At 36.4% G+C, this 14,672-nt stretch overlaps 1 protein-coding gene across 2 annotated transcripts in view; it reads right to left on the bottom strand.

The window, feature by feature from the left end:
* LOC127936020 (E3 ubiquitin-protein ligase HECW1) overlaps positions 1–12,996 on the bottom strand; it is a 38,304-nt gene extending 25,308 nt beyond the window's left edge. Inside the window, exons 1-3 of one of the 2 annotated variants that reach the window (XM_052534164.1) lie at positions 12,756–12,996; positions 1,540–1,870; positions 171–278 (exon numbers count right to left, since the gene is read on the bottom strand). In XM_052534164.1, coding sequence (XP_052390124.1) covers positions 171–278; positions 1,540–1,870; positions 12,756–12,800 — 484 coding nt within the window. In that variant the 5' untranslated portion in view covers positions 12,801–12,996. The remainder of the gene's footprint in view (positions 1–170; positions 279–1,539; positions 1,871–12,755) is intronic. The other variant, XM_052534165.1, reaches the window with a different exon arrangement.
* Between the last annotated feature and the right edge of the window lie 1,676 nt (positions 12,997–14,672).

Below are 14,672 nucleotides of genomic sequence, written 5' to 3' on the forward strand. Positions count from 1 at the left end.
TGAAATTGTTAGCATGGAAGTGGTTTGCCTTCGTGTTTCTGCATGTTACCATAGCAGCCATAAAATGCATGCAGCCAAGAACAAAGCACTAATGGCATCCTGTGTGTGGGAAAAGAGCATCTATAATACCGCATCATTTAATAAGCATGGTTTGCAAAAAGTGCACATACGTTCTACAAAATAGGAGCTGGCCTCGATCTTCCAGGTGATCTGACCTTTGTGGGCGCCGTTCACACCTCGGTTTTTGTAGTCCAGAAAGTTCTCTGACAGAACCTCATCTAAGAGAACGAGAAGAGAATTCATCTTATCTTATTCTTTATGGGATACAGAGAATAACATCTTTGGTTATTCATTCATGATAGTTTTAAAATAAAAAGCTTTTTGTAACTGTAAAAGACACATACTCTTTAAGGTTCAAATTAAAGCCAGAAAGCATCTGAGAACCTTTAGAACACCAGACACACGTGATCCATCTACAGTATACTGCTTCTAGTGTAATCCACAGAGCTGTCTACAGTGAAGAGTGTTGCCTTCAGTTGATGTGGACAGCCTGCTACTATTTTTGTGGAGCTGCTCTAGCCACTTTATTTTCTCAGTCAATCTGAAATTCAATGCAAATATCACGATTTTTATGTTTAATGAAAATTTGTTTATTTAAACTGAATTTCATTCTTTATAAACAGTTTACACTGCCAGTCAAAATTATGATTTTTTTTAAATGTTTTTGAAAAAAGTCTCTTATGCTCATCTTATGCCATTATTTCATCAAAATACATTGTGAAGATAGTGTGAAATATTATTACTAGTCAAAATCACATTTTATATTGTAATATATTGTCAAATGTAATTTTATTCCTGTGATGCAAAGCTTAATATTCAGCATCATTATGCCAACCTTTAGCATCACATGCTCCTTTAAAAATCAGAAACATCAAGTTCAGTCTGTAAAGTGGAAGTTTATTATTAGGTAATTGCAACATGAGAGCTGAAATTATATGGAAATGAAGACACATAATGTGTAATAATGTAGCAATTCTAAGACACAAATTCTGAGAAACAGAGTCGCGATTATGAGAAATAATGTGGCAATACTAAGATATGAAATTGCAATGACCTTTTATGAACTTTAATGAGGCGGAAACTGGCTTAAAATCTTATGATGTTTTAAATTCTATCATTTTTGTGGTAATACTTTAGAATAGGTAACACTTGTTAACTATTAACTAAGACATTTCTCTCAATAAATTCTTTATTTGCTGCTCATTAATAGTTAGTAAGGTATTTGTTAAGTTTGGGTATTGGGTAAGATTAGGGATGTAGAATAAGGTCAAGTAGAATAAGGCATTAATATGTTCTTAATTAGCACTAATACATGGCTAATAATCTAGTAATATGCATGCTAATAAGCAAGTAATAGGTGTTACCTATTCTAAGTGTTACCATTTTTGTTACTAATCAAATGCACAGTAGAAAATCATCTACGTACTTGTGCTCTAAAAAAAGCAAGAAACCACATACACTGTTCTGAAGAATGCTCACCAATGAGGTACATGCCAATCCAGTCGCCCGCATCCACTTCCTCCTTGATGTCCCAGCTGAGGGTGATGTCCTGCGTCTGGCCGATGGTGTAGCTGGAGGTGCTGACGGTGAGGGTGGAGCGGCAGTGAGAGGTCACGAGGTCGGTGTCACTGGTGGAGCGCAGCACGGCCACCGCCAGCTCCTCAGGAACACCGTTCTGGAAGTCCACATTGGTGAACTGCTCAGGGTTGAAACTGTGCCGAATCGGGTCCTTACATCGCCGCCTGCCCTGAGATGCACGAGATGGAGAGGCCATAGCTGCAAGCCCCAGAAACCTGTTCTGATACAAGTTCTAAGGGAAAAAAAACAGGAAAGAGTTAAACATGATGAATCCTCCTATTACTATGAGCAAATGATTTTAGAGCATATGGTGTGCAAATCCAACCATGCAAGACATCAAAAGAACAATCATGTCCTGGGGGGTTCAGATGCAATGGTAAATGCAGACTTTTCATGGTCAGATCAGAAAAAGACAAAATTGCTGGGAGTGAGGCAAGTCAGGACAAGTTTGAGGAGAAAGAAAGCAATACCTGAGACGCTAAATGTTATCTACAGGAGACTGAGGGGGATGTTTTATAATGCAAGAAGTGACATCTACTTCAACTGTGTATTGAGCGTCTAGTTTTCGATTTTAAGATGTAAAAATTGCATGCATGCTGAATAAGTATGATTTGAACACAAGAGAATGGCAATGTATAGAATGAATTTTGACTGCATGAGTATCATTATCATTAATCAAACTAACAAAATGAAATTAATCTTAAATCAATGTAAACATTTTTGTTAACTGAACTAAAAATTAAATAAAACGATATAATCGGAAGCTAAACTGAAACAAATCATTTTATTACTCCAGAACTTACTAAAAAAAGAAAATTTAAATAGTGACTAATTCATTTTAAAATACCGAATATAATGTAAGTTGTTCAATTTCATAACCCATACCATGAAAATGACACTGGACAACACTAATAACAAAACTAGATGGCCCTAAGATATAAGCTGTCACTAATTAATCACATTTTTTCCTTTCTCTTTGGAGTGTTACAAGCTCTTGGTGCATAAAGAAAATCTGTAAAGTTGCATCTGACTAAAGTCTCAAATCAAAAGAGATCTTCTTCATCAAAGTTAAGACTCTGCCACGCCCCTAAAACACCTCATTTAAACACACCCCAATATCTCTATGTCACTATGTGGAAATATTTGTGTAAAGTCGACCAAATGTGTTCTCACAGAAAGAATGTGGTTTCAGTAACCGCAGTTAGTGTTGAAGCAGTCATGTCAGGGAGATGTGTGTGTATCTAGGTGAAAGCAAAAGCACTTTATTTGGCCTTCTGAAAGTAGATGCATTTAGGAATCTTTAAGATTACTTAGAACAGAAAAGCAACGCATTTTATGGGCGACCGTTTGGTGAACTTAGGAAAGGAGGTTATTCTGATTTCTATGAAAATCTAGCGCTTCTGAATCAGCGACTGTAAATATGTTTTGTTATTAGTTTAAGTATTTGCTATTGAATGTTCAAATGTGGAGTTTTGCCAATAGTATCTGCGCGTTGCATCTGTGTGTGTGTGTGCGCGCACAGGTGTCACAAAGTGGAGTAAGAAGTCTTAACTGTCTGTGGCTTGTGTTCTACAAACACATATGAGCTTCAGCGCTGTGTCTGTCACACGACTCTGTTCCCCTTTCAAGCTTGAACTGATGGTCTTTACATTTATTTTGAAAGATGGAGCTGGTGATTATAGAAAGGGCCATTACATTTCCAACAACAATGCACTGGGTCAGCTGGCCAATCAGAGAAGACTGCTCTTCTTCACGTTTTTTCGCATGGAGTCTCTTATGCTTACTACAACTGAATTTATTTAATTAAAAAAATACAGTTATATTGTGAAATATTATTACAATTTCAAAAAACTACTTTCTATTTTAACAAAATTTTAAATATAGTTTATTCCTGTGATTTCAAATTTTCAGCATCATTACTGCAGTGTTCAGTGTCACATGATCCTTCAGGAATCACTCTAATATGCTGATCAGCAGGTCAAGAAACATTTGTCATTTTTATTAGAATTATTTGAAAGTTCAAAAAAACAACATTCATTTGAAATAGAAGTCAAATAATAATAAAAATGATTTACAGCCAATAGTTGTCATTGACTTCCTCTGTCTCAGCTCACACTAACATGCATTTTCTAAAGACTGCATGTCACTAGAGCAGTGGTTTTCAACCTGTGGTCCGCGGTGGTATTGCAGGTGGGCCGCCAATTATTTTCTGTTCATTTCCAGTCCATTCTATGGCTGTGCGATTAAAAGAAAACGTCCTAAAATCACGATTTGAGCGTGCGCATATGCCTAACTCCAGGTTCACACACTGTCTGTGATGCGCCTTTTTTCTGAGCCAATGTTGACGGATCAGAGCGTTCTCACTGCGGTAAAAGGCTAGAAATAAAAACGTGCCAAAATAATTCATGTCTAACACATGAGCATAGAGTGAATTTGTTAGTGAACAGGATGCAGTTTAAGTGAGAGGAGACACGTTTTAAGTGTGCACACTCTCTCCTCGCAAAGCAGCGTGTATCTGAGCAAGCACGACCGGTTTTGTGACAGAGCAAAGGAAATCTGCTGCGAACAGAGAGATTCGCATTCGTGCATTATTTTAATGTGCTTTTGCGTTATATTTATGCGCTCTCGCTGCTGACCGCATACACATACTGTATACACACTGCAAACACCTGAGGCACCGCTACAATTAATGAGCTCTATGAACAATGCATGGCAAAAAAGAAAAAAAAGTCCCTGTATACAGGATTTTTTTATTTATTTATTTATTTTGCCACAAGTCTATACATTTTTTTACATCTTCACTATAGTGATAATTTTGACTTATGTCTGTTCTAGAGATGTTACAACTTTTTGATAAAGCTCTGATTGGTTTTCTTTTGGAAATATGTTTCAAATTAATCCTGAATGCATTTATGACTGTAAAAGCGATTTTTTTTTTTTTTTGTCCATATTGCACAGCCCTAGTTTATTCAATACATATAGTTTAAAATCTAGCTTCTGAGTACTAAGTTATTAACCCAACAATAGCGGGGTCAGTTAATTTTTTTGAAGTGGGCCGCGCAAACATATGTGTTTGGTTGTGTGGGCCGCGAGTTGAAAAAGGTTGGGAACCACTGCACTAGAGAAAGAGGCAGTCGAGCAGACGTGGTGAGACACTCGCAGATGCATATGCAGAGTTAACCACAGGCCAAGGCTCTGTGGGATGCCAAAATCTATGTAGAAATCAAACTGGGTCTTGTGGTTTTCAGTGCAGTCAAGCCACCCATGTATGGAAGCATATGGGTAGCATTATTCAATTTGGGGTGTAATATGCAAAATGACAATGCAATATGTAAAATGGCAATGCATTTCTTTATTTACATTTACATTTTCCAATACATTTGTGCAACGTTTGGTGCAAAATGAAAATGAAAATTAAATTACATAATTTTCATTTGCCATTTACTACACCAGTTTTAATATGTAAAATGAATATTAATTTTAACGCTTTATAAGTTGCAAAATTAAAATGAAAATGTATTACAGAAATGATTAGATATGTCTAACATGTTAAAGCAAAAACTGTGGCAAAATGATCATTTAAATGCTATTTTTCTTAATTGCATTAACACTCACAGTCAAGACACTTACGATTGCATTTTCATTCAATGACCCGCAATGAATGTAGCAAAATTCAATGAGCACATTGAAAATGCATTCCGAGCCGATCACGTGTCCCCTCCCTCGCGCCACGTCAATCATTGTGTGAACAAGGCGGGGCTTACAGAAGGTCAGAGACTCGAATCTCAAGAAGAAGATTCAATCAAGTGAGACAACTTGGACAAAACAGTTGGTCCGTGTATGTTTTGATCATATCGGTTTATGGCTTCAATATTTCATTCGCACTTGTGGGCGGAGCTGAAACGCTGCTTTCATCTGATTGGTCGAATCGGATCGGTTTTCATCCGACAGCCTTCAGCTCGGTCTTGTCATTCTTTCAGGCAGAATAAGAGTCAGTGCGAGTGAAGCACTGAAATGTCTGAAACTACGCTCACTGTTAATTAGCATAATATTTGAATCAGATGTAGCTGGGCACATAATTCGTGCTGCTGTGACCTGCAAATTATTTCTAGGTTGTAGTATTGTATAAATATTGTCCCACTGATAAAAACAATGCAAATAGTTCTGTCCCTTTGGATAACAGTGAAGTGGAAATAAATATAGTGAAATGTATGAAATAAAATTAAATAGGATTTTTGGGGAAGGTAAGTCTGGCCAGTTATACAAGCAACACGAGTCGGACGAGTCTAAAGATATAAGCTGAATTGGGTGAAACATTAAAGTTCTAGTCTGTGTCAATTACTCTCATAATAAATAATAATAATAATGTTAACTGTATTTTTCGGTATAAGTTGCATCAGTCCAAAAATACGTCATGACGAGGAAAAAAACATATATAAGTCGCACTGGACTGTATGTCACATTTATTCAAGACCAAGAGAAAACATTACCGTCTCCAGCCGCGAGAGGGCGCTCTGGGGTAGGCTACATGAGCACTGAGCAGCAAGGACTAATTTTACTATTTTTATTTAGAAATGTAACTATATTAATTTTTACAATTATTTATTAATGTCACACACACACACACACACACACACACACACCTAGTGCCTTATGACTTAAAAGATGAGAGTGGTAAATGTTACAGACATGGAACTGTTCAGTCTATTATTGATTTTAATTTCCACTTCACTGTTATCCAAAGGGACAGAACTATTTGCACTGTTTTTATCAGTGGGACAATATTTATACAATACTACAACCTAGAAATAATTTGCAGGTCTCAGCAGCACGAATTATGTGCCCAGCTACATCTGATTCAAATATTATGCTAATTAACAGTGAGCGTAGTTTCAGACATTTCAGTGCTTCACTCGCACTGACTCTTATTCTGCCTGAAAGAATGACAAGACCGAGCTGAAGGCTGTCAGATGAAAACCGATCCGATTCGACCAATCAGATGAAAGCAGCGTTTCAGCTCCGCCCACAAGTGCGAATGAAATATTGAAGCCATAAACCGATATGATCAAAACATACACGGACCAACTGTTTTGTCCATGTTGTCTCACTTGATTGAATCCTCTTCTTGAGATTCGAGTCTCTGACCTTCTGTAAGCCCCGCCTTGTTCACACAATGATTGACGTGGCGCGAGGGAGGGGACACGTGATCGGCTCGGAATGCATTTTCAATGTGCTCATTGAATTTTGCTACATTCATTGCGGGTCATTGAATGAAAATGCAATCGTAAGTGTCTTGACTGTGAGTGTTAATGCAATTAAGAAAAATAGCATTTAAATGATCATTTTGCCACAGTTTTTGCTTTAACATGTTAGACATATCTAATCATTTCTGTAATACATTTTCATTTTAATTTTGCAACTTATAAAGCGTTAAAATTAATATTCATTTTATATATTAACACTGGTGTAGTAAATGGCAAATGAAAATTATGTAATTTAATTTTCATTTTCATTTTGCACCAAACGTTGCACAAATGTATTGGAAAATGTAAATGTAAATACAGAAATGCATTGCCATTTTACATATTGCATTGTCATTTTGCATATTACACCCCAAATTGAATAATGCTACCCATATGCTTCCATACCCATGGTGTATATGACTTTCAATATTATATAAAAATATCCTGGCTCTGCCAAGCTTTATAGTGGCAGTGAAGATAATGGCAGAGATTTCGAAGCAATGTGTTTTTTGGAAAGTGTGTGTGGGGGGGGGGTGATAGGTGATATAAAGCCAATATAAAAATTTTATTATTATTATTATTAATATTTAAGAAATTTGAAATCAGGGTAACTAAAAAAACAGGGTAACCCTCATTTCAAAATGACATGAATATGACAGTGTGCAAATGCATAAAGTGCAGCATAATTTGAAATCACAAGTCTAAAGTTTAAAGCATTCGATTCAGACGGCCTGACCATCACACGGAGAACACACGATCATGCTGGATAGACACTTCACAAGATCTCATCATCGACTGAGTTTGCAAGGTTTGTGAAATTAAATGTTCATTAGTCATACAAAAATTTGTTTAAATTATATGAATGCATAGTTCCTTAATGCTGACGGGAAACCAGAAAATATTACAATGTTTGCCTTCTATTACAAATAGGCCTAATATAAAAGTAACTGTTATAATACTTTCTGTATACATTAATTACTTTGTTTAACCATTCTACCTGATTATTAGACAGACTTCTAGGCTTTATATGCATTAGACAGAACTGTTAACGACGACGAACAAGAGAGAGAGTGTGATTACTGTGTGCACTCTGGCGCTGCCGCTCTCACCGTCGTCAAAATAAAAGTCTGGCGGGCAATTTCAAACACATCGGCCAAGCAGAAAACTTATCTACTGATGCCGATATTTGAAAAATGCCAAATATCAGCTGATATGTCGGCCTTGGCACTATATTGGTCGACTGTAAGAAAAATATCCATATTTAAAACTGTAATCTCTATCTTTCACTAACTGTTGTACACACGTTCATGAGAGAGTGGTGTTCCAGCGGAAGATGTAGGACATGGGTGTTAGAATTTAAAATAGTTAAAATATCTGAATTGTGAATTAAAATCATGCCAGCTTCCATGAAAAATGGATGAAAAATGACAAAAGATATAAAGTTTAAAATAAAATATATCTTTGGCAAAAAAAATGTACGTGTGGTGAGTTTATACTGTATACCAGAGTAATTCAATAACTATATAAATGTAACATAATAAGTGATGTGTCAGGTTTCTTGGGTCTTTTTATTACTTTCCACAAAAAAATATGCCACTAAAACAAAAATATCAAGAACAAAATCAACAAGAGCAAAAGTGCAGATGGCATCTTTTAATGTTACACAATGACCTGCAATGTTTGTTGCACAATAGGACAAGCAACTAAATCAGTTTTTAATCTTACAACCCTGGTGTGAAGTTGCCGAATCAATCTGAATCATAGCATCACTACCTCCTCCTCACTATCCCGGTTTGCATGAAGCCTCCAGTGAAACAAAACTCACACAACATGGACGTGAAGCCCTTGTAAAACCTCAAAAGATGTACTGTAGACAAGACTAAACCCACACAAAGGACATGGAGCAAATCCGATATTACACACAATCATCAGCATCTTCTGCTTCCTTGGTTCAACTGGGCAATCTGGCAAACCTGTAGGACAGATAATGCTGAAAAGAGGCTAAAGTTCAGAGCAGGAAACTGAATGAGATTAAAACGAGACTTCAGGCTGCACCAAAGCAATACATTTCAGTCAAATATAACCTGTGTGTTCTGTGTTCTGATACACTGAGCTTGTCCAGGTGCCACAAACTCAAATCTGGCATTTCCTCTTTCTGTTCCTGTGCTATCAATATGGTTTCTTGACCTCTATTTACTGTTTACTGACGAATAAAATCCCTGAGGGACCAAAATAAACATCTGTCTGCTGTTATGGAAGATTTGAATAGCAGAATTTACTGTATGGCATAACTACTATTCAAAAGGTTGTGGTCAGCAAGTTATTTTCTAAAGAAGCAAATACATTACAACTCATTACATTGATCAAGAGTGATAATAAAGTAATGTATAATGTTACAAAAGATGTTAATAGTTTTAAATGAATACTGTTCTTTTTAACTTTCTAGTCATCAAAAAATGTATTAGATTCTATAGTTAATAAGAAATACTTCTTAAGCATCAAATCAGCATATTAGTATGATTTCTGAAGGATCATGTGATGCTGATGACTGGAGCAATGATGCTGAAAATACAGCTTTGCATCACAGAAATGAATTATACTTGAAATCATTTATTTAGAATGTAATCATTTTACAAGATTTCACTGTATTTTTGATCAAATAAATGCCGCCTTGGTGAACATAAGAGACTTTATCTAGCGACCCCAAACTTTTGAACACTAATGTCAAATTTAGAACTCCAGTGCCGTGACAAAAAGCCTAAAGTGACCATAAATTGTCCCTAAGTAAGTTGCAAATAAAACAGATTATTGAAGTTTTACAATCAATTACTATTTCAGTTCTTTTTAATCTAGTGAGTTATGTGCCATTTCTTCCAAATTTTGTGTGAAAACAGTCTTAAAGTTATTTTTTTCTACTGTACTTCAATATTGGCACTTAATGAGATTTAAAGTTAATGAAGGGGCAGATAGCAATTTTTGAAATGATTTAAATGCTTTACTCCATTCTCTTGACAGAAAATAGTTGGAATGCAAATTCCAACGCTAACTGAATCGTTGTGACACGCGCAAACAAATTGAATCTTCCACTGGGCTCATTTGTGTTTACAAGATGAAAGGAAGCTCTCACAATGCACCTTGCAATCACACTGACACAGCTAAATTAATTATTATCATTAAGGCCCTGGGGACAGACTCCATTAAATACCACTGTGTGTGTCTGTGTCTAGCACAGGATGAGATGCATTAGCTCGAGCTGCATCAGGCTCGCCGGCCAAAATGAAACCAGAGAAGTTTAATGCACTTACATAACGGAGCACGCAGGCCTATGGGAGCAGGATATTTCACTCCAAAATACAGAGATCAAGCCACAAGTCTGTTGGAAAGAAGTATATAATCTCCTCTATGGCATAGAACATAGTCTAGCATGGCACAGAACATGGCAGTAAACATGCAAACATCTTGCATTTATAACTACCATGCTAGTATTTTTGATTACCATGAGAGACCTGGCTTGCTTGTATATGAATATTGCTCGTTTTGTGACAAATTGCTTATGTTCTCTACTGTACAAAAGAATCTGCTATATGTATACTGTAAATGTAAATGCAGTTTTGCAAATAATAACAGGATGTTACTTGCACTGTTTACCGCATTGTCTACTGTATATATAAAGTGTTTGTTAAATGCATAAATGTAAATGCAGTTATTCAAATCTGCATGCATGCCTAAAAACTTGATTTTAGATTTGATTGATCTTTTAAATACATGTAAAAAAAATAATAATAAAAAAGAAGAAGAAAAGGAAAAGAAAAGAAATAAATCATTTTTTATAGTTAGTTCATGTTAACTTTAAATACATTTTTTTATAAAGTGTTCCCTTATTTTTAATCTATAAAACATACTAATGGAATATTGTATTATAAAATTACATAATCGTAAAATCAGATATGAGCAGGCGTGCTCTGGGAACACATTTACAGTAAAATAAAAACGTATCTTCCTTTTCTTATATTACATCTTTCCGGTGTGTAATCCAACGGATGGTGTGGTAGCTGGGCTCTGCTAGGTCATGATCTGAGTATTGCAGTGCTAAGCTGCACTGCATGAGGTGTTGCATGTTTTGCTTGCTACCCAACTCGCACTTGCTGGTTGGTGAAAGACCCCATGCAGCATTGGTAGGCCATGGTTGATGGTTCAACTGGGATGATTCCTCTGGCTTCCCAAGATCTTGCTCCCACACAAAAGGCGTTCCATCTATCAAGCCTAAGAGTTTCAATAAAGGCTTTCTTGGATGTGCTTATGGCTTGTGTGGTATCCATAAAGCTTTTCCTGGACGGAAGATGCTTTATTGGCTTTTGGTGGGAGAAGAGCAGATGCCGGTCATCTGTTTCTGCAGTGGTCCGTTCCTCATTGCTGATAACGGTTCTTCTTATATCTGGAGGTGATATTCCGGCAAAGGCATGTAAGAAGGGTGTGGGAGTAGCTTTAATATAGCCAGTGATTATCCGGCATGTTTCATTGAGAGATTTGTCAAGCAATAAAAACTTATGAAGTCAGTTCACTCAATAATGTCCATGTCATCATGTGAAGCTCGTTCAACAGGAAGCACTTCTGCCTGGAAAGGAACAAGGCCTTTTTTTCTTCTGAAGCTTTTCTGTCTGTTGATGCTGATTTTATAGCAAATCAATAGACTGCTGGTCTCAGGTGAATCAATACTAATCTGCCTAATCTCTTCTCCTCGCCTGAATGATTCCCACTCTTAACGACCCCTGACTCCTGAGTAATGAACAAATGTCCCCAACTAAACACAGACAAGCAGCTTATCATCCATTTATATGTTATTCACTTGTTTATGTAAAATTTCATGTGGCAAAAAGGTTCTGCTGAGTTTCATTTGTTACTTGAAGACAAAAAATGGCTTGTTATTTTCTAATGTAAATATTTTCATCAGATTTTAAAGTGACTATATTAGCATACAGCCATGAACAGTTACAAAATCTAAAATGATTATCGATCTATGACTGTCTGAGCTCATCTCACCTTAATTTGCATCCACATACAGTAGGATGGAGCTTAGTTGTAGACATTTTAGTATGAAGTGTAGTTTATGTGTATATTGTCAGCTTTAAGATGCTGTGTGGGTCATTTGTGATTTATTTAATGAACCTCAGAAAGTTGGACTTTTATTATTTATTATAAAAAAATTGTTAATTCTCTGATTAATAATTCTCAAAAGGGCTAATAATAATTTGAAAGTAATTTTTACCCATTTTATTTCCAGATTTTAGTGTCCCTGTTACTAAATGATGCTAAACAAGGCCAAGTTGTTGCTATAGTTAATGTGCCATCTATTCGGAAGACCCATATATATAAGACCCAAATATATACATACATAAATAAATATATATACACACATGTGTGTGAGTATGACTATGAGTATGTACACACACCACACACACACACACACACACACACACATACATACATACATATTACACAACATACACGTCACTTGTAAAGAATACATATTGTTTATGGCTTTAGGTGTAGTGTTGCTGTATCGAGTTTAGGATTCAGAAATGAGGATGAGGATGATCATCTGGGCCAAATACACACGCACGCGCACGTAAACGCACGCGCACGCACCACACAAAGACGCGCGAGGCCGCGACTGATGCTGAACATCATCTGAATAACACTAGGCAAAATGAAACAAAGCAGCATTTAAAACAGCAGTATTTGACAGCGCGCTACACTGCTGAAGCCTGGTGACTGTTACCGTGCTGTCATCCTCTGCTTCTCCCTGCAGACATCGCAAATCACGCCTGGTTAGCGGTACATTACACACACACAAACACACACACACACACTCACCTGGGTCAGTATCACCTGCCGGTGAATCATCACCTTGTCATTCATGTGGCCGTTATCCGTCCCATATTTACCCGAAAACAGCCGCCCTTTCCTCACATTTGCCCTGTTTGCTAAGCGACCGCAGGAGATGCTACATCCTCTTTCCTGAGTACCAGGAGCCTGTAACCAATGGAAACGCTCCGTCAGATTGTTTTCTGTGTTTTCTTTTCCTCCAGTTATGACCGGGGCTACGTCATTCAACCCACCCACGCACTTACGTGCATTATCTGGAATTTGACTGGATGTCTGGATGTCGACTGGCTGCTGATTGGTCGGCCCTATGATGACTGGATATGATTGGATGAAAGGATTGTTAGGCTTGACGCTGTTAATAAACAAATAAACAAGTGTTTCATGACAGAAAATGGTTTTTAATGCAGTTAACTCGTAAAATCCCAAAAATTTAGGGTGAATTGCCCTAAAGTGGGATTTTTTTTCCATTTCAGAATTTTGTGAAATATTGCGATGTTTAGCCAAACTATTAAATCGCACTCAGTAGGCCTACATAAAAAAACAAAAAAAAAACAAAAAACAGGATGTGTTCTAATCAAATCAAAAGAGAAAATACAGATAACACATTCAACAAATTAATTATAGACATATTAGTGCTCTTAGTGCAAATCGTCTGAGTAAAAAGCTTTTGGTGGTTGAAACATGGATAACTGAACATCATCAGACAAATAATACAATTTGATGCATTGATGAATTTATTATGAAGACATTAAGCAACTATTATTAAAGGTCTATATTATTATTTAGATAGAAAAGAGTTAAATGCACAGTCAGAATTTCTTGACTGTTCTCTTGTTAATTTTCCTTAACAACAGGCGTAGGTTAGGTCTTTTTGCAGGCAAAATATTAAATCTTGCAATACCTGAACCTACCCCTCACACAAAACTTTCTGCTATTTTAAAAACATTTGCGATTTTATAAAACACTTCATTCTTCATGCTTGTTTCATATAGGGACCGAAAACTGTCCAGACCATGGTCAAAATGTACTGGTATTACCATACCTGTGGGGACATCTAGTCCTCATAGCACAGGATACCAGGTACACACACACACACGCACACACAAGAACCACAAAGAGTCTTCAAACCATACCACAAGAAAATATTCCAATGACCTTAAACATCTGCAATAGCAGCATTTTAATATTGCATAATATATAAAATATATATATATATAACCATGATTGTCTCGAATGCCCTACCACACATTTCTGACTGACTAAAGTAATGTCCCACATTAGGCTAATCATACTGTGCCACTTTTCAAAACCACATTTCCAAAAAAGGGACACTAGGACACACACATATGTATATATATATATATATATATAGTTTATGCATACAAAGTTATACTATATTTTGATGGACAAACATTTTATAAGCAAATTAGACCAGCAAGTAGCACGAATGTCTTGTTTAAAATTAATTAATACTCCTTTGATATTAGATTTGTCCAAACTCTATGTCAATAATCTTTGGGTGGTCTTCACACGATGTGCTTCCTGTCTGATGATTGCTCTGCCCTCAAATATGACTGGATATCCGAGAGGTCATGTGATTGACATGATTCCACAGCTTTGGCTAACCCTTAGTTTCACTGGCATTCATGTATTTATGAATCTACGAACAGACCTTAGGTGTGCCATATTAGGCAGTGTGCTACTTTAGGGCAATTCACCCTATGACTTTAGAAGAGATTATCATATGAATTTAGAAGGAGATTATAAATTTATTTAAAGTTTATAAATAAACACAAATATGCATGTGTACGTTTAGCTGATAAAGGAGGCATAATGTTCTGATTTTAGACTTTAATGAAATGACATGAGTATTTGTGAGTATGAAGGTAGGTGCATCCCAAATCT

This window comes from Carassius gibelio, chromosome A2 (assembly GCF_023724105.1).
Source record: "Carassius gibelio isolate Cgi1373 ecotype wild population from Czech Republic chromosome A2, carGib1.2-hapl.c, whole genome shotgun sequence".
Classification (NCBI taxonomy): domain Eukaryota; kingdom Metazoa; phylum Chordata; class Actinopteri; order Cypriniformes; family Cyprinidae; genus Carassius; species Carassius gibelio.